Source organism: Lactuca sativa, chromosome 2 (genome assembly GCF_002870075.4).
Source record: "Lactuca sativa cultivar Salinas chromosome 2, Lsat_Salinas_v11, whole genome shotgun sequence".
Classification (NCBI taxonomy): Eukaryota; Viridiplantae; Streptophyta; class Magnoliopsida; order Asterales; family Asteraceae; genus Lactuca; species Lactuca sativa.
This window is the reverse complement of record NC_056624.2, coordinates 222,077,590-222,099,778: the sequence shown is the minus strand read 5'-3', so window position 1 is coordinate 222,099,778 and position 22,189 is coordinate 222,077,590. Positions and strand designations below refer to the sequence as shown.

The window sequence follows — 22,189 nt, the reverse complement described above, 5'->3', positions numbered from 1 at the left end:
CAAGCTCTTAGAATTAGATTGGAAGATTGCATGAAGCTTTATGTGAATGTTCCCAACAACACCCAATACTCCTCATAAGCTCGGGAGTGTAAAAGTGTATGTGAATAAGATTTACACTAAATCCATTCAATGGAAATCAATTTAGTGTTTGTTACTTAGTTCAATTCACAAAACAATTACGGATTTTGCAATTTGATAACTTGAATGACCTAACCCTAATTCAAATGGCCAATAAGAATCACAATTAGAATCAAACATTCAATTGAAACAAAATCAAATTCACTAGGTAGGAATTAGAAGCAAACATCAAATCACATGATTGAAATCACAACTAAAAAGTCAAGATATGAAGTTGGAGAAACTAGGGTTCTAGCCACTCATGACTAGAACAAGATCACAAATCTAGAAAATGAAATTAAAGTTCTTACAAAATGAAATCAAATGTTCCCAAGTGTTAATCAACTCCAAAATCCTCTAGAAAATCGCCTTCTTTGCTCCCAAAATCGACACCTTGGTAAAAAGTTGGTTCCCCCCTTTAAGAATGGTGAAAAACTGCTTTAAAACCCACGTTTACGTTTACACGGCCCGTGTAAATTAACACTGTCATTTACACGGCCCGCGTAAACGAAAAAATATACTGCGCATAAATCTACGTTTACACGGCCCGTGTAAACGCAAGGCTTCCATTTACACGGCCGTGTAAACGTCTGTAAAGCCAAAATCTTCGTTTCTTTGATATATTGCTCCTCGGTGCTCCGCAAGTCCTGAAATTTTGTCCGCAACTTTTATTTACCTCCTCCAACAATATCCTTCCTCCAAAAGTCCCTGAAATATCACAAAAGTATTTGAATGAAATTGCCTCATGAAAAATCCCGAAAACGTGCAAAATGCATGAGTTTAAGCCTATATGCAATGTACTTTTATAAAATAAAGCTACAAAATGGGTACATGAAATGCACCTAACAGTAAGTAAGATTTCACAAACTTCAATTTTGAAAAACTCCTTTCTGCAGATGCAACTGTTACTGGAATAGTTAACGATATTCTATATGCAATGCTTGCATTTGGGAAATAATCAAGTTCTTTCAAAAACTTCAAAACATCTATAGGGTTGCTAAACTCATTGGTTTCCAATGTCTCAAATAATTTCAACTCCGTATAAAGTTCATCGACATCAATATCCGATCTTTCTTCAAACTTGAGTGCTTTTTCAAGACGATGACAATACGACTTAAGATCTTTATCTTCAATTCCCCTCAAATTATGTGGAAATAAAAAACCAAATACTCTGTCATACTCTTTGAATTGTTCAAATCTTGTCTCAAGAGAAGAAATAGCTTGATCAACAATGAATTAGAAATAATTGACTCTAAAGTTCTCTTCAGGTGTAAATGAAACTTCTTCGCTAGTTGAACTCTCATCAAACCTTCTTTTCCTTTCAATCAAACGGTTTTGTGGAAATATTGGATCAATACCCATTTCAATAGCAATCTCCTTAGCTTCAACAATCGCTTTTGAAAAACCAGTTTCTCTATAATTCTTGAAGTACCCAATCAATTTTTTTTTAATTTCTGTAATAGCTTTATCAAGATGCATATCCTTTGATTGTAACTTCTTACTCAAAATATTCACATGGTTTAGTACTTCATACCAAATAACAGTTGATACCAAAAATTCAAAGTCACCAAGTTCTTTTTCTGCTAGTGAAGTTGCTTCACTTGCAATTGCAACATCATTATCTTTTTCTCCAACTTGAAGTAAAGCTTCCCGTACATCCACAAGTTGAAGTTTAATAGCCTTTACACTCTCAACCCGACTTTCCCAACGAGTTTGACACAATGATTTAAGACTCCAAGCTTTAACATTATCTTTCAAAATTTCCCACCTCTTAGTAGAATTTGCAAAGATAGTATAAATGCGTTGGATGAATCCAAAAAAGTTCTTTCCTTTAACACACTTGTTAGCCATATCACATAATGTTAGATTAAGAGAATGGCAACCACAAGGAGTGTAAAATGCTCTAGGATTTATATCTAAAAATCTCTTTTGCACCCCTTGGTGTTTTCCTTTCATGTTTGCTCCATTATCATAGCCTTGACCACGCATATCATCAATTTCAAGACCAAGAGACTTTAACTCCTCAAGTGTAATATCAAATAGTCCTTTTCCAGAGGTATCATCAACATTCAGAAAACCTAAAAAGGACTCCTCAACAGTAACAAAATTATATGATAACGTCAAATACCTCACTATTATAGTCATCTGTTCCTGGTGACTTGAATCGGGAGTACAATCAAGTATGATTGAGTAGTACTTTGCTTCCTTTATCTTCTTGATAAGTTTTTTTTTTTTAATTTCTTAAGCTAGCAAAGATATTGTGTTCGTTTTGGATTAAGTGGCCAAGATAATGCACATGAAGCCCATCACTTGTGATCCGCCGCACATGCTCTTTGATAACCGGGTCAAACTCTTCCAACATTTCAATGACACCCAAAAAATTTCCGTTACCTATTAAATAAAATTAACAAATAAGAAGTGAAATCAGTCATAATAATTAACAAAAAGGTATTTGTTGGAATCAGAACAAAAAAATTACAATTTATAGTTACCTTTTTGATACAACTTTTCATTGGATCCACGAAATGCTAAATTATGTTTAGCAAGAAATTTCACTACTGCAATGATTCTCAAAAGGACTTGTTTCCACTAATCTCTTTCTTTCTTGAATTGCTCGTATTGAACTTTATCAATTGTTTCATTTAAGTTCAGTCTTTTACGCATATCAAACCACTTATTCCTATTTGTAAGATGATCCAATGAAATTTCGTGTTCTTTAACCCTAGTGGTGACATGGTGCCAATATGCATAACCATCACCATCCAATTTACCTTTTGAAATCCCTTTTCTAAACACTTTACAACAGAAACAAAATACTTTGTCTAGCTCTTTTGAATATACTAGCCATTCTCTATCACACTTCTCCAAATTTGGTAAAGTTCTTGTATATAAAACTGCAGAAAACCGTCTACCAAATTTATCGTAGGGACCATACATAATATTACTATCTCTTTTAGGGCATTTCTGGACCAAAAATTTAATCTCCTCAGAATTAAGTTTTTCTGACCTTCTTGGATCATATATATCAACAATCTCTTTAACGGGCTCTTGCTCTTCTGCCTTTTCTACTTCTATATGCTCTTGCTCTTCAACATGCTCTTCAATGTGCTCTTCAACATGCTCTTCAATGTGCTATTCAATATGTTCTTCAACATGTTCTTTAATAGGTTGTCTATGGATAAACTTATCTAGAGCACCGGCGTCAGCCTTTCTCTTTTCTTCATCTAGTTTTCCTTTTTTACGTTTTTGACTACCGGATGGTTGTTTATACTTCATATCTACAATTTTACAACAATAAACATAATTTGATAAACAATTATAGAATAAACAATTCATTGATTTCATTTATACAATAAACATAACCTCATAATTTAATTTCTGATTCTAATAATATATTTCAAAATCATTCATTGATTTCATTTAACATTGTGAATCATTCAATCAATTTCAATATGATAATATGACATAATGACAATATGTCATAGTGATAAACAAATAAACAATTAAAAATTCATTAATCACATTCAAGAATCTGAAAATTAAATAGTTTATCTAAACAAATAAACAATTACACAAGAATTTGAAAAACTGATAATACATTCAAGTTTTCAACTGATTGTCTAACACTCTAAGTCTCTAATCGTGATTGACCCTAACCTAGAATTAGAAACTGATGTATCGATATTCAATGGAGGATGATTGTTGATTATTGGCTTATTGCACGTTGTGTGCCTATGTCGATGTCGCTAAGACGCTAACCTGATGGGCGATTGTTGATGCTATGATGCACTGCCCCTTTCGTTTCCCACTTTCCCTGCCCTGATTCGGTGATTCCACAATTGCTGCAATGACTTTTTTTTTTAAGGAGAACGACTTAACGAGCAAGATGAATCGATGATGAATTGAACAATGATCGATCACTTGCTGCTGCGCTAATTCGCTTTAAGTTTCACGCCTGATTTCCGATTCTGAAATTCCGATGGTGTTGGATTGCTTGGGCCTGACGAATTCACTGATATACTATAATTTTTTTTGGGCCCCTTAAAATTTTGGGCCCTATTCCATTGCCCATATGGCACCTACTCTAAACCGGCCATGCTATTTGATCACTATTGGTTTTTATTTATTTATTTTATTTTTTTTAATTATTGCTTGTTAATACTTAAAACTATTGAATGTTTGTTAATACTTAATAGTGATTTTTTTCTTCATTTTTTTTATTGTTCCATGATTCCATGATAGGTTTTTTTTATTGTTTCAAACTTTTAATATTATAAAGGATTAGTAATGACATAAGTGTGACAATATATGATATAAGACATCGTCGGGTACAATTATACGGATTTTTTTTTGCAACATTTCGATCCGATCCGAACACGCAACTAGTATTTTTGATTTTTTAAAATTTTTTTATTAGTTTTATTAAAATAGTGAACCATGTGGTTTTACGTTTTAGAATCGCCACTATTTATAAACACCCTATAATTTTGTTATTTCATGAACTTTCTCTTTACAAAACTCCATCTTTACGTTTGTACTACTCCGGTCCACATGTTGCCAAATTGTAGGAAAAAGCCGGCAATCTTTACAAACTTGGCAAATCTTGTAGGTTTTCTTCATATATTAAAGGTAAACCCCACCCTATAATATATATTGATTTGTAAATAAATGCCAATAATGTTGTTGTTAATGAGATATAGAACCTTGTGGATTTTATAAAGCAATAATGTTATTATTAATGAGATATAAATATGGATAACATTATTATTTAATAATGAGATATAGAACGCTCTACACTTTCAGTTAGATTATTAAAAAGGGAAAGTGCCCAATAGCTACATCCGTCCGAACTCAACACCATCTATGTTTTATAGTAAGCGAATGCCCGCACATTGCGCAGAAACATCTGTATATGTGAAATCTTTACAAATATATGTTATTTTTAAATATGACAATTATGTTGTTAAATTTAATATAATAATTCGTATACTAAGTTGATATAATATATTGATTATTTTGAATTATATAATAATATATAAATATATTAAAACTGCATAATCTCAATTTTTTGAATAACCTCTACCCACGGGTTACTCATGAATAAAATTAAATATAATATATGGTTTAATGTTATTTATAGTTATTGTTATTTTTAATTAATTTTTTAAAATTTATTTGCTTAACGTTTTAATTTCTATCATTGTAATTATTTAAAACATCTAATAATTTTTTTTTTTATTTTAAAGGTAACAATGTAATCATTTATATAGAGTTATTTTTATATATTGTTATTGTAAATTATTTTAAGCTACTTATTTTAAAACTTTTAACGATTACAAAAATACATTTAGGAAATATTTTAGTTAAATTAATATTAAAATTTAGTTTTTGTATTTAACACTACAATTTATCACTTTTAATTATTCACAAAATATTCTTTGGGTTTTTAAGTTGAACTGAAATTTATATTGAAGTTGACCCTATAATGTTATATTTAAATTAACAATTTAAATATTTTGTTCAAACTGTTCAAAAGTTATAGCTTTAAACTGATAATGATTTGCATACAACAACATATTAAATTTAATAAATTAAGTAGAATATGTTAAAAGTTAAAGACATAGCTTTATAAGTAGAAGTGAAACTATTATTTTAATATTGAAATTTAGTTTATTTATGATTACACTTTAGGTTTGATATTTATTTAACATTATTAACCAAATTATGATCATTATTAAAAAGACACTACAGTTTATCACTTTTAACTATTTCCATAATATTCTCCGGGTTGTTTAAGTTGAACTAAAATTTATATTTAAGTTGATCTTGTAAGGTTATATTTTAATTAACAATTAAAGTATTTTATACAAAATTTTCAAAATCTGTAGCTTTAAAATGATAATGGTTTACATACAACAACATGTTAGACCTAATAAATTAGATATAATATGTTAAAAGTTAAAAACACAACTTTATAAGTATAAGAAAATATATATTTTTAATATTGAAATTTAGTTTATAATCATTATTAGAAAGAAATTGAAAAGTAATGAGAGTTTCAAATGAATGTGGTGAAAGAAAAAAAGAATGAGAGTTTTAAATGAATGTGGTGAAAGGAAAAATGCTTCCTTTATAAGTATATAATGATAATGATAATGATTTTTATGTGACTTGATCAAAATTCACATGTAAAATATCAACTTTGTATGGTTTTTGTTTCAAAAGCCCGAAGTTACCTAAAGGAAAGTATATTAGAAATAAAATGGGTCCGGTCATAAATAGTAAATTATATTTTACACTATAAAAATAGTGTAAAAATAGAATTTGATTGGAGATTCTCCTAGTTCTCTAATATTGGGTAGAATTTAGGGAATGACTGGGTTTTATAATCCTTTTAGTTGCAAGGTTAGGGTTATGAATTTGATGCACTTGGATTGGTGACGATCAACTTGAAAAGCATGTAGGCGGTTCTAACAAGATATCACAGCTTTAGGTTAAAACCTTACTGTTGACCATAACCCACAATCGCCGCCCTCAACCTTCGACGACATTCTCTAATAGTCGTCAGAGGTGTCTTCATTATGCTCAATATTTCTCTCTGTCTCTCCCTCTCTCTCTCTCTCTCTCTCTCTATATATATATATATATATATATATATATATATAGGCTTAGGTTATTTTGTTTTTACTAAGTATTGTGTGCCAGAATGCACAGATCTGGACCAATGGATGAAATTAATCAATGAACATGATTTGAGAGTGTATGATATTACAATGGGGTAACATGTAGCATATAATCACACAATTTTAAGCAAAAGAGTATTTTGGACAATTAACTACATTTATAAAAGGAGATTTTCGGATTTTTAGGGATGATTAATTATCCTAACTTAAAAAAATTTGAATTTTTTAATTAATTCAATTTCAAATTTTTACCGATTTTATTCTGTCAGAATATTTTTTGTTAGAATGATGCTCTTTTAGAATTTTATTCTAATAGAATATTATTGAAGAATAACATAATTTTTGAATAAGATGTTGAAAAATAACAAACATTCTAATATATTCTTATACATCCGAACTTAAATACAAATTCATACATATTCTTATAGACTAAAATATTTATACATTTTAATATAATTATACATATTCTAAAAGAATATCAAGGTCTTCAACGCCTTCTTCCAGCCATTCCTATCACAAATACAACAAAAACTAATAATTGTTAAAAACATGTTACTTGCAATTAACTATCACTTAGTATATTCTGGTAGAATACATAGAATATGACAGCATGCATATAATACATTCTGGCAGAATACATCGATTTTATTCCAGTAGAATACATTCTGATAGAATATATAGAATACATTCAAAAGTATTGTATTTACTGCTAGTAATTCTGGCAGAATGCATACCACAAGGTTAAATTTTTAAAATTCTCTTTCAGACATTTCAACAAACACTTGTTAGACATTATCATCAAACAAGCCAAAAACCATATTTGATTTACTTGCAATAGTTTACCTATAAACATAATTTCCAGCAACGTGATTTAGAGCAAATAAAAGTTCTAAGATTTAGCAGACCCTTAGAGCAAATAAAGATTATCCTAATGTCACCACAAAATCATCAATTAGAAATCATATAAGAATCATCAACTCTCACCACACGATCCTTCTTAGTAATTATATCAAACACTTGGAATGCATCATTTGGTGCTTAAATCATACAATAAAAACCACACAGGTCTAGCCGTTTTTACCAAAAAGTAAGATGATACAAAGATAAACACCTAAATTTAATATCAATTTCAGCCCAAAATTGTTTGCGCCTCTATAGAACAAGATATGTAAAAGGAAAACAAAACTTAGATCAATATAGAAATAGAAGAAGTAAAGGGAAAAGAACATAATAGAAACACGAACCATGTCTCATAAAGGAGCATCCATCTTTCTTGTAGATCCCATATAACACCCCCGTTAGTATTTTTTTGCAACAACGGAGTCATATCAAACGTTTACTACTAGAAACCATAATTATCAATAAATTAATCAATCCTAAATATAAATATTAGGGCAAAATTCAACGATACAAATAGATTACCTCTGCTCTTCGTATATTGATATTATCTTGAACTTTTTAAGGATTTTGATTTACTATTGAAATCAATGAAGAATAAATGGCTTTTAATAATCGTTCCAATGAAATTGAGATATCCAAGAAATCAAACTGTGCGAAATCTGATCACTATCGTCTCCTCGTCTTCTGCTCTTGGGCACTGAGATTTGATTTTGCCGCCTTTATCACCTCTCACGAACATTTTTTGTGCGCCAATGTCCAATCCCAACTAATACGACAATGGCGGACCTATTCCAACAATGAATAATAGTGTCCGACGGTGGAGAAGGGGGAGGAAGAGGCGGCAATGGTGATATGACGTAGGTGATGATGAAGAACGTGATGAGGGAGGTCGACGGCTAATAGGGTTTTTAAACTGATTTCTCTAATTTTTAAGGGATATTAAATGTTTTAAATCTTTACCATAATTAATTCTAGTCAAGATTACTATCATACCCTTACTTATTTAATAAATTAATAAATTAATTGCTAATTTGTGATTGGTGCATTTAGGCACACAATATTTATTAAAAACATTTGAACCTATATATATATATATATATATATATATATATATATATATATACATATATATATATATATACATATATATATATATATATATATATATATATATATATATTCCTCCTAAATAATAAAGCAACCACCAACACCAAACTAGAGCTCTTTCATTGACTTCTTTTACTGCCTCGGCTGCTCTGTCTCCTCCTCGGATGGCCCCTCCCTTCGAGTCTTTTGTCTCCTCTTTGGTTGACCTATTCTTCTCTGAAATATCTTTTCAGAGTCAGCCTCTTCCGATGTTGTTGCCGCCTCCTTCCAATGACACCTTCTCCACCAGGTAGCCTCTTTCTCTTTCTTTCTCTCTCTCTCTCTCTCTCTCTCTCTCTGGAACTAAAGCCCTCTTTCTTTCTCGCTGTCTTTCTTTGGCCTCCTCTGCTGGCGGTTCCATGATCGTTTTCGTCACTCCTCTTTTTTATTACAACGAAACCGCTTCTGGCCCCCACTTCTTTTCTCTTCTTCTCCAACAAGTAATCATTTTAGACACCATCATCAAGGCTCCTGCCACTCTCGTTGCCGATGCCTTCATCTATGCTTTCATGTTTTGTTCTTTTGTTTATTTTTCTAGTTTAATCGTCCGATGTTAGTGATCTGGGCTAGGCTAATACCTATTATTTAGGTTAGACCAAAAGTCTATTTTTATATTCCTATTTATATAAAGTTAAATTTTGTTTATGAATCGAACAATGTATTTTCTAAAGCAAATGGGAAATAGTTCCGGAGAAGAATTACTACTGTTTAAATGAAAGGTTTAAATGAAAGGCACTTTTCCATAAGAAGCAGTTAAAGAAATTTGCAAGTTTCATTGTTCTAGGACCAATACTTATTAACTTTTCAATTATATTATTTTCTTAAGAGTGTTTCTATTAAAATATTGTTTCAGATATAAATAAACTTATCATGGGCGGCTCAACCATTTTAGGGACTCTAAGCAAGGCAAAAATTTGGGGCCCTTTAGTTTTTACTATACTCGGATATAAAAAACAAATGAGATGAATTTGTCGCAGAAAATAGAATCGGTTGAAGAAGGCAATGTCGTTTCAGTTTCATGAATGCAACGATAGTTGATTTATTCTTCAATTTCATTTATTTTGTGGTTACCGGATTGAATTTTTTAATGGACTAAACTTTTGGATTTTGAAAAATATGGCGCCCTTAGAATTAGGGGCTCTAAGTCCTAGCTTAAAAAGCCTCTACATAAGAGCGGCCCCCAAAATTAATGTGTCATGCGTAGGTGAATGTAGATCGTACTTTAAAGGAGCCAACACTCTCGTCGGGAGGAGAAAGGGCAAACAACCGTTTCTATTTGCAATTTAGTTGGCGTGGATTTCATTTAACTTTCAATATTGTTGAACATAACAACTATATATAATTACATACATGGGTAGATTTGACCCCTTTTATTTACTTATTTATTTATTTTTTAAATTATATCACCTTGACTAAGTTAAATGACTTCACTATATATACGAGTAAAATATGTCGAACGAGTCGAAAATCGTCCGACATAATATTATTTAAAAACAAGATTATGATTTGTAACTAGTTAATTATGTATCCTTTGTCATTATGTTTGGCATATTGATTATTTTATTAAAAATAGATTTAATAAAAATATCAACTAATTTTGACTTGTTACTTGGAAACATTACACCTTCCTATTTAAAACAATTACTTGTTTTAATATTACAAACTTTTTTCACGATAAAATTTAATTCTTAAAAAGATAATATATTATTTGATTTGTACATATTTATTAACTAAGTATTTTTTGTCTATATTTTTCCATTTAATTTGTTTAACGGTACATATTTAGTCTTTATGACCAACTACTCTAGTTAAGCCAAAAAAATGATTTAATATGATATAATTCTTATTTTGTACATATTTAGTTCTTAATATATATTTTTTTGCACTTTTAGTCCTTATTTTTTTTTGTTACAAAATAAGTCATTTTTGTACACATTCAATACTTATGAACGATTTATTTAAGTTTTTTTCACGATATCCTATGTGAGACGATCATTAATGAGGTGTGCAGAGTTGTTGATGATTATGGCCACCGTGACATTGGCTATTTGATTTCTTAGGTCTTGTGTTCTAAACATCGTAACTTTTTCATCCGATCTCAAATTTTAACGATATTTATATCCACATGTTTATATTTGAGTATACTATTTCGTTTAGATTACTTCTATTAAAAAATAACATATTTTTACTTATGATTTTATAAAAAAACGTTGATACATACATTTATAAAGAACGCATGTATATAAATAACATAAGTAAAAATATATTACTTTTTAATGAGAGTAATCTAAATAAAAATTATAGTAGACTCAAATAAGAACGCGCATATATAAAGATTTTTAAAATCAGAGATCATATGAAAAAGTTACAGCGTTCAAAACACAAGACCTAAGTCAAACCACAAGACCCAAACAACCAAGTAGCCGATGACGCGATGAGTATAAGCATCAACAGTCCCAAACACATCATTAATGATTGTCCCACGTAGGATACCGTGAGAAAAACTTAAAGAAACCGATCATAGGTACTGAATACATACAAAAATAACAAGGACTTATTTGCAAAAAATATCAAGGATTAAACGTACAAAAAAAATTAAGTACTAAATGTGTACAAAATGAGAAATATATTATCTTATTAAATCATTTTTCTGGCTTACCTGAAGTAGCCGACCATAAGGACTGAATGTGTACAGTTAAACACGTTGGAGATGCACATGTGGACAAAAAAAAATTCAGTGACCAAAATGTATACAAATCGATATATATATATATATATATATATATATATATATATATATATATATATATATATATATATATATATATATATATATATATATGTTTTAAAGTCATTATCCATAAAATTTATGGATAACATTAAGAGATAATGACATAAAGGCCATTAAGTTTGACAAATACATATGGATTTATCCTTTTACGAAATTTAGGTTCACAAAAATTGAATGTGTGATTTTAATTTTTTTTATCCTTTTTGTGTGGTAAAACCAAATATTTTTATAAAACTTAAGGACTTTAATAAACCATAAAATCAAACTTAAGAGATTTTATGAACCAGAAAAAAGTAAAATCGAATATTTCTTCCAAATGTAAGTGCTCTAATGAAGTAGAAATACACAAAAAAGGTAAAAAAAAAATAGCAACTGTCCGATTTTAATGAGCCTAAAATCCATAAAAAATTAAAGTTATACATTTCTGACAAAATTAAAGATTTTATATTATTATATATGATATTAATAGAATAATCTCTTTACTTTCCAAAAGAGAGAGCAATTTATGAATATCGAAAATATCTTATCGGTTGCTTCTAAAATATTTTGTAGGCAAAATAAAACAATGAACAAACTTAATTCTATTTAAAAAGGGTCTCGGGATCATTTATAACGATAAGAGGGAGTAGTATGTATATACGAAAAGTCAGAGGACTGCTTCTGTACATTTTTAGTAAAGGAAGGAAAAGAATTGCCGTTTTATAAAGCAACGCCGCTGGACAGCGGAGAATAGGTTTATTGTTTGTGCCGGTTTTTGGTTTGCGGTCGTTAATCGGTCAAGCTAAGCGGCTTCGCATTGACCGAACCGAATAATTCAATCCACCAGCTGAGCTGCCTGCTATTCGCAGATTTTTTTTTCTAGTGGAACACAAAAGAACCTTCTTCCCTTCATTTCATCTGCTTTTGAGCCTCTTTTCCTCCGTTTAAGGATTCTCAATAACTCTAAAGTTGTTACCACGGGAGGGTAAGATGAATTCGAACTAGGTTTTCAGCTACAGGTACATATTTTTCTCAAAAGCATTTTCAGATCTTAGCTTTGTTCGTACGGTTTTAAGATTCTTTCAGTTTTCACGCTTTTTGATGATACACGCGTTGACTGCTTTAAGTTTCTCAATTTCACTTTTTTGAACTCTTGAGGTTTTAGGTAGATGTTGTTGATCAGTTCTTATTTTGCAAGTTTAAGTCGTTTAACAACTCAAATTTGGCTTAATTTGACAACTTAGCTTGAGTTTAGGTTTGAGAGAACAGACGAACATTACAGCTATACAATGTTCTTACGATATTGATCTTTTTGCCTTTCGTTTGAAGTTAGCTCTATTATTAATTACAGTTAGATTTGTGTTCGTTTGCTTATCTCGTGCATAGCTGATGCAATTACATTTTGCTTTACCAAAAGGGATGCACTTAGTCAAAAGTAGCACTGCTCAATGTCGATAGTCAATTATTCATGTGAAATAGATATCTATATTCTTTTAATTGAAGGCGTTGGTTATTTAGGTTAACTTTTGATCAATTTTTTCTCATAAACTTGCTTAGTTCTCCTGGATTTGAAGTTCGAAGCTAGTTCTCCATGCCTATTCATCGCTGCCACCATTGCTCTTGTTATTAAAGGAAGATAATCCAATTCCAAGAGCAATTAACAGCTGAAAAGATATTAGAACTACTACACTACAATGACTTCAAATGATAATGATGGAGTTGAAGAAGAGAAATCAAACGGATGTAGAGTCAAACCTATAGTCAATCTTCACATTGAAACCTCTCGCAGGGGACTTCTAAGGGATGAAGGTTCTCAAACTCGGGGGGATAGTACTGCTACAACTCCTACTCCTCTAACCAATAGAACCCCAAGTTTCCTTGTATTTGGCAATTTAGGTACTCCAACTGCAAAATTCCAAAGAATTGCCCAAGAAAGAGACGATTTCTCACGCACAGTTCCCTCCAGTGCAAGTCAAGCAATTCGTGATCGCTTCACTCGAGTCTTCTCCAAGAAAATTGACTGGATTTCCCTCCAAAAATTAGCGAAAGAATGGATAAGAAACCCCATGAATATGGTTCTCTTAATCTGGATCATAGTTGTTGCTGTCTCAGGTGCAATCCTGTTTCTTGTCATGACAGGTATGTTAAACCACGTCCTTCCAAGAAAGACTCAAAGAGACGCTTGGTTTGAAGTCAACAACCAAATCTTAAATGCCCTTTTTACCCTCATGTGTCTTTACCAACATCCCCAAAGGCTTTACCACCTTGTACTCCTCATAAGATGGAAACCAGAAGACATTTCAAAATTAAGAAAATTATACTGCAAAGATGGAACATATAAACCTCATGAATGGGCCCACATGTTGGTTGTTGTCTTGTTACTTAACCTAAACTGTTTCGCACAGTACGCGTTATGTGGTCTCAATGTCGGGTACAGGAGATCAGAAAGACCAGCAATCGGAGTTGGAATCACCATTTCCGTAGCAATCGGCGCTCCCGCAATCGCTGGTGTGTATTCCGTCGTGAGCCCCCTCGGAAAGGAATACGATTCCGCTCCTTCCGATGAAGAATCACAACTTAAACCGGAAAGCAACCGAGGGAAGTCTTTCGAAAGAAGATTCTCATTCACCCCAAAAGACGAGAGCACAATCGAAACTAGTCCGAAATGGAGCGGGGGTATTTTCGACTTTTGGCAAGATATCTCATTAGCATACCTCTCGTTGTTTTGTAGTTTTTGTGTTTTCGGATGGAATATGGAGCGACTTGGATTTGGAAACATGTATGTTCATATCGCGACATTTCTTTTGTTTTGTTTGGCGCCTTTTTGGATTTTTAATTTGGCTGCGATAAATATCGATAATGAGACAGCTAGAGAGGCATTGGGGATTACGGGGATATTTCTGTGTGTGTTTGGGTTGCTTTATGGTGGGTTTTGGAGGATTCAAATGAGAAAAAGATTCAATCTGCCACCTTCTGATTCCTGTTGTGGGAAACCTGCTGTTACTGATTGTGCATTGTGGCTTTTCTGTTGCTGGTGTACGCTTGCTCAGGAAGTCCGGACTGGAAACATGTATGACATTAAAGAGGATAAGTTTTATAAGAAACCCGGGGAGGAGGTAGCCGTTCCGATTCCGTTATCAACTCTGCCACGGGAACAGGAATCTGGATTCCATTCCGGTCCCAGTTCTCCACCTCAGAATAGCTCTGCCAGGCAGCCATCAGATGTGGAGGATTCGCATGCGAGAGGTAAAGATGTAACTCTGGAACCACCGATTCCATCTTTAATACATAGAGAAGACAATTGAGAATATTAAAATTTTAATATCATTCGAGGTGTATGTATATGAGATCTTTTTTTTTTTTTTTTTTTTTTTTTAAATATTTTCTGCTGTGTAAATTTCATCTTTTTTCTAGCATTTCCTTTTGTTTGTTGTATCTTAAGTTTTGAAGGATGTTTAATTTCCGAAAGTTCTGTCTAATCGATAAAATGGTGAAAACTAGAAAGTGTTTTTCTGTAATTTTCCTATCATAATTAGTAATTTTGTTAATATAATAGAGTTCTTGGATGTTGATTAGTAGCAAGGAAGTGAAAGGGTTTTAGGGAGGAACAAAATTGTAGACTCCAACCCAAGCCGATATAATTATAATCTAGTGTTATATCTTAACCTAAGAACTGTCTGTCAAATGATATCAAATAAAGTGACGTCGATTAATTACATGTAAGAAGTTTATGTTGATTGTTTCTTAATAATCAATATCCTATAATCTTTCTAATCAATTCAAACACAAATTCATCTACCACATAAGAGATTGAAATACTTGATTGATAATCGGTCTCCAAAGAGCTGTTTGATGTTGAAGGATGAGTTATTGATTCCCATTATCACACATCCAAATCGATGTAGGATTGCACAAACAAACTCGTTCCTGTTCTTGGGGGATTGCTTCTGGAAAACGTGATAGAAAGAGAAAAACCCAAGCTTATTTATTTTTGTGCATATGTATGGATGTCTAAAACAAAATCATATTACCCTATAGTCGTAGTTGTCAACTCTTTTTAGGTTCTAGATTTTGGAGCCATTTTCTGACTCTCTCTCACCCATATGAGTTTGAGGCGATTTTTATTTGAAGGTTTTTATTGGGAATCACTTGAGAATCATTTGGAAACATTTTTCTTTTAACTATAACGGGATTTAATCTTGTAATTTCCATTTATAGACTTTGAATTTCATGCTTTAGCCATTTCCGGCTAAAGCCCTTTCTATTATGATTTCTAGACAATTGTGTTAATGTATTTAATCATATGATTTGATGTTTTATTCGTATTCTATCTAGCAATTGTAATTTCGTTTTAATCTCATGTTTAATTTAATTTTGGTTCATGTTAGCCACTAGAATTAGGGTTAGTTCATTCTTGTTATTCAATTTATGGAATCTGTAATTGTTTTATGAATTGAAATTTAAAGTACAAGCATCAAATTGGTTCTATGATGGGATTAACTTTGGTGTAAACTAAAATTACATATTTTTACACTTCCAAACTTATTAGTTGTATCCATTGTTGGAAAAATTCACACAAATCTTAATGTGGTTTTTCAATATAATTCTAAGAGCTTGCTTAGATTAGGTTAGTAATTTAGGGTTAGTTCAAAGAACTTATTTTGATCAAACACTTTGGTGAATAGAAAATGCTAGAGCTTGTTAGTATTGGATTATGTGTCTAAATCAATAACTAAATTAGTATAATCTTGAATTATTAACAAAGTCCTTTTGGGTTGTCTTCAAACCTAGTAATTGACTGGAATGTTTTTTGGAAAGAGGGATTGGTTTATTAATTTATTATATAGTTAATAAATTAATTAGAAATCAAAATAAATGATTTATTAATATATTATGAGAATAATATATTAATTAGAAATGATATTATTTAATTAAGAATTGATCAGAAATTAATTGGATTAATTAAAAGCGAAAGGACTAAAGGTAACAATGTTCAAAAGTTGAACATCGACCAATTCCAGAACCTCCCTAGGAGGGGGATGAAAGTCTAGATGGTTATAGGGTTTCTAGAGGTATTCTTGAGCACTAAAGAAGCTTGGAATGTCTTAGGGAGGAAGCAATGGGAAAATGGTTATCTAAAAGGAAAATTGTCTTATCCTTAGCCTCCCTATCACCTATACAAACCCCTTGGGTTATGATTTTTGAAATTTACCTCATTTCAAAGAGAATTTCGAAAATTCCCTTCCTCCTACTTTCTTTTCATTAGCCTCCAACTTGCTAGGGTTTGAGTGTGAGTCATTAAAGACACGAGACTTCTGGTGCTTGCTTTCTGAAGACCAACAAGGAATGATTACTAGTTTATTTGCTATAATAAACTAAGGTAAGTATTTTCTAATAACACTTTACAAATTTTAAAAATAGCAACATACTTTTAGGGTTCTTAATATTCAATAGTTGCTTGCAAATCATAGTGAAAACATAAACCTTTTAGGGTGCATGTGAACTTAGGGTTTATGTTTTTCCGCCAAAATAAGTGTTATTAATATATAAAACCCATTAGTTATTGCTTTCAAATATAGATTATTACTTCATTTTGTGATTGAATTGCATGATACAAGAGTTTGCTACATGATCGAAACTCTTTTTATTATTAAATTTCAAATCTTTAATTGCATGTGTTTAATGTTCATTTATGCAAATTCAAACAAATCCCCGTTTTTTGTGACTCAAGTACCTTATGCAAATTGATATAAGCATTTGTCCCATGTCTTTCTGGATCAACCCTGATTGTCTTGTACTACTTTTTAGTACAAAGTAATAGTGTTTTTGAAGTTCATTTTGTATCCCTCTATTTGTTGGCTCTGACAGCCTAACAAATACAAAGTACAAACTTGAGCATACATGAGGCTTCCAACTACAGAAGCATAAGGTATCAATCTCATTTGCTCTTTATCTACCTCTGTTTTTGGACATGAAAAGAAACGGAAACGTCTCTTATAACTCCAAGATCGAATTGTGTGTGTGTGTGTGTGGGGGGGGGGGGGGGGAACATTAATGCATTTTATAGCATTCAAGAACATGTTCAATATAAGCCTTTTGAGACAATCATAATGTTCCATGGGCCTGATCTCGGTGTATTTCAACATTGATCACATAAGAGGCTTCGCCGAGTTCTTTCATGTCAAAATGGCACGAAAGTAATCGCTTTGACTCGTGCCTAAAATTTAAATTGTTACTTGCAAAATAATGTCATCAAAGTATGACAAAGTTGCTCCCGCTCATTTTAAGGGAGTATACTGTCCACTCGATTCTTATTGAAGTCATTCTTTTTCACGACTTTATCAAATTTCAAATACCATTGTAGGATGCTTATTGTAACGGATATATTTATTTCTTTAGTTTACATACCAAATGCTCTTTACCCTTAGGCTTAAAACTTTCCGGTTGGGTCATGAACATATCTTCATATAGGTGTCATTTGACTTTTGTTTTCTTGGATTTTGAGCTATTATTTAGGCAATCGACCATATCGAGATGGAATTGAGAAAACTTTTCTCTCAAGATATTTTTTTAAGTTAATAGTTGATATGATTTTGGTTAGTATGTTTCCTTTTAGTTGAATTTGTGAATTAAATTACAATTCTGTGTTCTTTAAAATTGTTTTTGTTAGAAAGTTAAAATGGTAATTTCTTTATCTGATCAACTTTACCAAATAACATTGAATGATTTATGTCTCTTAATCATTCAATAGTGAATTATTTAGTTTCTACCGAACAACCCTTTAAAAAATTATAAGCATAAATACAAGACAACATACAACAAAATTCATAAACGAACCAGGACACAAAACCAATTTGGGGTAAAAAACACGACCCGAAACATAAGCATACAAAAGCCTACCTAGACATATACAATCCTACCTATGCACAAAAAATCCTACCTAAGCACACAAAATCCCACCTACTGTCACAAAATCTTACCAAATGTCACAAAATATGGTCCGGGCATTTTACATGGTCAACCTTAATCAAATCCGACTACTTCAGGAAATAATTTAAAAAAAATAAAAATTTAGGATATTACAAATGCAGAAAAAATGATTTTTTTTTATTTAAAAATAATATAAAATTAACCATCTCTAAAATTGGTTAAATGATTGATTGATTCTGATAACCATGGTTGTCAAAATCGCGATCCTGATCGTAGGATCGTACGATCCTATAATCCTAGGTATGAAAACGATCCAGATCGTAAAATGATCGTATTTGGGGTAGGATCGCAGGTAAGATCGTAAGATCGTAGGATCGAGATCCGATCCGATCCGATCTTACCTTCCTTTGATTTTTTTTTTCAAATGAAATTTTTTTACCACTTTATGTCTTTTACTCTTTACCAATTTACCATTTATCATTTTGTATTGTATCTTATGGCTAATATTTTGTAAATTTTATAACTTTTGAATGAAAAATTGAATGTTTGAAATATTTTTCATGATTAAAAATTATAAATTACAATTATATTTTATTTTGTGGGATCTTAGGATCCCGATCCCGATCTTGCAAACCCAAAAACGATCCTAGGTAGGATCCCGATCTTGACAACCTTGCTGATAACCATATAATTTGGGTTACTCTCGCGATCAAGAAACACCGCACCAGGGGTGCGGGAAAGGAAAGGCGGGAAGAAGGTGGGGGAAGGGAGTCCCGCACACTCTCTCTCTCTCTCTCTCTCCTTGTGAGTGGCTGGAATTTTTTTTTTGAGCTGCAAGTTTTAACGAGAGGAAGAAGATGAAAGCTTCTGAAAATGACATATTTGGCCCCTATGTTTTGGCCTCATGACAGAATACACCCAACTTTAAAATCTCTTCACAAAAATAATTTTCAAAAATTACAAAATAGACCCTACACTTTTAATTTTCTACTAATTTAAATATTAGGTTTAATGTAATTTTTATTTTAGTTAATTAAATGCTTTTTATTTTTAATTAAATTTTATGTTTACTATTAATTTAAAAATTATAAATCAAAAAAAATTTTATTTTAAAAAAAAAAGTGAGGGAAACCCTTCCCAACCATTCATTGGGTTTTAGGTGAGGAAAAGAAAAATGAGGAAAAAATAAGTATGACCCACAAAATATGAGGGAAGCTTCCCTCCCATTTCCTCCGGTCTTAATGGGGAAAAATGATAAGATGAGCATGATGATTAATAACCAATTGTATCCATTACATCTCTCTTTACAAGGTGTTTGTATCACCTGTGCTTCTACTAATGACTCAAAAGTAGTGGAAATCTTTGTCATTTATTAATAAGTTTTATCTGAATCGACATGTTTGTAATTATTATATTGATACAAAATCTATCCTAAACAAGAAATAAATTGGAACTTATTGGTGGGTATGTGTATTAAATAAGATATTTTTTGGAGGAATTGGAAAATTTGTAAGGTGTAATAATGTATATCACTCACTTAATAAAATACTTAGGCATAAGTTCCTCAAGTCATCAAACAAATACATTTGTGTATTAGACGTGACAACTTCAACTTATTTAATTACTAGATGTGAGACCCATGTATTACATGGGTTTAATAAAAAAAACAAATATAAAAGTTTAACAATTTGAAAAGTTTGAATTTATAAAAAAAATTAAAAAAAATTTGAATTATTAAAATTAATGAGACTTTAATGTATTAAATACATTACATATATAAACTCTTTCTAATAAATAGTTTACATATATGTTACATTACACATTAAATGTGGAATTTTAATTTAATAAAATAAAAATACAATAAAATGACAAGTGGAAAATAGAAATTTTAAAAATTCTAGAAAATGTCATGTGTCCAAATGAATGAGAAGAAGACATGTGGCAAAAAAACCTTCATTTATTATAGTAGATACATGTGTCTATTTGAGTTTAATTTTATCATCAACAAATCAAATTAGTAAAAAAATAGCTAAAAGACAATATTGTACTACAATGATTCTTGTAAACATCTATTCTAATAAATAAAAATCTTTTTGCCACATGTCACATTCTCATTCATTTTGTCACATGTAATTTTGTGGTAATTTTAAATTAATTTTTATTCCACATGTCATTTTATGGTTTTTCCATTTTATTAAATTCTACATAATATTAAATGCATATCACTTTTATTTATGAGCTTTCATTCTAATTTCAAAATTACCAAGTTAAAGTTTTATTAATTTCTTTTATTTATTTATCTAAATTATTTCTTTAAATTTAAAAGAGAAAAAAAAAACACTTTGAATTTTTATAATTTAATATATTTTTAAATTTTTTTTTTTTTGATTCAAACTTCTTAAATGTTTAGAACTTTATATTTAATTTTTATTTTAAATAAACTCATATAATACATGGGTCTCACACCTAGTAACTAATACACAAAAATATAACTTAAAAATAAAATATTGAATGCCTAGTACACATAATTTTTTAAATCGTTTTAGTTACATAGAAGGAAACTTTTAAATTTTATCTGTTTGAAATCATTTTATTTAGCCAAGGATTTCCTGTTTTTTATTATAAAATGGAATTTAGCTACGTTATAAAGCACCTGGGGCAAAGTTTAAACAAAAGCACCAGTGGTCTAGTGGTAGAATAGTACCCTGCCACGGTACAGACCCGGGTTCGATTCCCGGCTGGTGCAACTCAATGCAATGATGAGTTATTTGTGCTACTTGTGATGTTGGTTCATCACAGCATTTCGATAATTCGAATTAGAAGCGCATCTGAGCATTTATTTTTTGTTTTTGTTAGTTTCCACCATTTAAAAGTTTATGAAAATTTAGCCACAATATATTCGTTATGTTTTCTAAATGTAAAGTGTTAGTATTAAACGAAGAACCCAACGCTCATTCCTATGTTAAATAACTGGGTAGTGTAATCTAACTTTATTATAAATTTCAAGATAAAATTTGATTATGTTCTCGCCTAAAAATATACAAACACCTCCACTTGTTGATGTATTTGCTCGATTTATGTGAAAGAAATTGTGTATTAAGAGAACTAAAATCGTTGATATCATGGTTCAAACAAAATAACTGTCCACATGTTTCTTTTCTAAGATGATTTAGAGGTAAAAAGTCACTATCACATGTAATTTAAAACCTATCATATGGGGCCACTTTTCAGAAACATTCTTTTGGGTAACTAAGAATAATTTGGTATTTATGTTACTTTTATTACAAATTAAGTCATATAAACAGTGCACTTATTATTATTATTATTATTATTATTATTATTATTATTATAAATGATTAAATGGGGATAGGAAGTTGCAACTTGAATAAACACTAAGGTGTTGTTTGTTTTTTGGAAAAAAAATTCTTCAGACCTCTTATTGCTGTGCGGCGCAGCACACGCGCAATACTTTTCATCTCGTAGCTGTTTGTTTTTTTAGAAGTCTTCAGAATCAAAAACCTCCGCGCGTACTCTGTTTGGCGCAGCCTTGTACTGCCTCTTCCAACCTCTTCTAACCTCTTCTTTTTTTTCTTGCTGAAAATTTTATTATGTTGTTGAAATTTTATTTCATTTTATTTCATTT

The 22,189-nt window shown here is 30.9% G+C and overlaps 3 protein-coding genes and 2 non-coding genes across 5 annotated transcripts; 3 read left to right on the top strand and 2 right to left on the bottom strand.

Annotated features, from left to right (window-relative positions):
• Window positions 1-789: 789 nt before the first annotated feature.
• On the bottom strand, window positions 790-2,262 carry LOC111879880 (uncharacterized). Its single transcript, XM_052769077.1, has 3 exons — window positions 1,427-2,262; window positions 949-1,315; window positions 790-825 (listed from the first exon to the last, which is right to left on the bottom strand). The coding sequence occupies exons 1-3, from the start codon at window positions 2,260-2,262 to the stop codon at window positions 790-792; spliced, it is 1,239 nt and encodes a 412-aa protein (XP_052625037.1).
• Window positions 2,263-2,706: 444 nt separating this feature from the next.
• Window positions 2,707-3,485, bottom strand: LOC122194480 (uncharacterized). Its single transcript, XM_042899799.1, has 3 exons — window positions 3,481-3,485; window positions 3,389-3,395; window positions 2,707-3,249 (listed from the first exon to the last, which is right to left on the bottom strand). Exons 1-3 carry the CDS (start codon window positions 3,483-3,485, stop codon window positions 2,707-2,709), a joined length of 555 nt encoding a protein of 184 aa, XP_042755733.1.
• An 8,880-nt stretch (window positions 3,486-12,365) lies between these two features.
• On the top strand, window positions 12,366-14,984 carry LOC111879839 (uncharacterized). Its single transcript, XM_023876272.3, has 2 exons — window positions 12,366-12,635; window positions 13,174-14,984. Exon 2 carries the CDS (start codon window positions 13,311-13,313, stop codon window positions 14,919-14,921), a length of 1,611 nt encoding a protein of 536 aa, XP_023732040.1. The 5' UTR covers window positions 12,366-12,635; window positions 13,174-13,310; the 3' UTR covers window positions 14,922-14,984.
• Window positions 14,985-21,221: 6,237 nt separating this feature from the next.
• TRNAG-GCC (transfer RNA glycine (anticodon GCC)) lies at window positions 21,222-21,292 on the top strand. Its single transcript has one exon. It is a non-coding gene; the product is annotated as a tRNA-Gly (tRNA).
• Window positions 21,293-21,297: 5 nt separating this feature from the next.
• On the top strand, window positions 21,298-21,382 carry LOC111879902 (small nucleolar RNA snoR114). Its single transcript, XR_002846262.1, has one exon. It is a non-coding gene; the product is annotated as a small nucleolar RNA snoR114 (small nucleolar RNA).
• Window positions 21,383-22,189: the final 807 nt, after the last annotated feature.

Coding starts and splice junctions, on each gene's coding strand:
- LOC111879880 (XM_052769077.1), bottom strand. CDS start 2,262: ATGACTATAATAGTGAGGTATTTGACGTTATCATATAATTTTGTTACT. Junction 1,316..1,426: donor TTGATTGAAAGGAAAAGAAG/GTTTGATGAGAG, acceptor TCTTGAGACAAG/ATTTGAACAATTCAAAGAGT. Junction 826..948: donor TACTGTTAGGTGCATTTCAT/GTACCCATTTTG, acceptor GTGATATTTCAG/GGACTTTTGGAGGAAGGATA.
- LOC111879839 (XM_023876272.3), top strand. CDS start 13,311: ATGACTTCAAATGATAATGATGGAGTTGAAGAAGAGAAATCAAACGGA.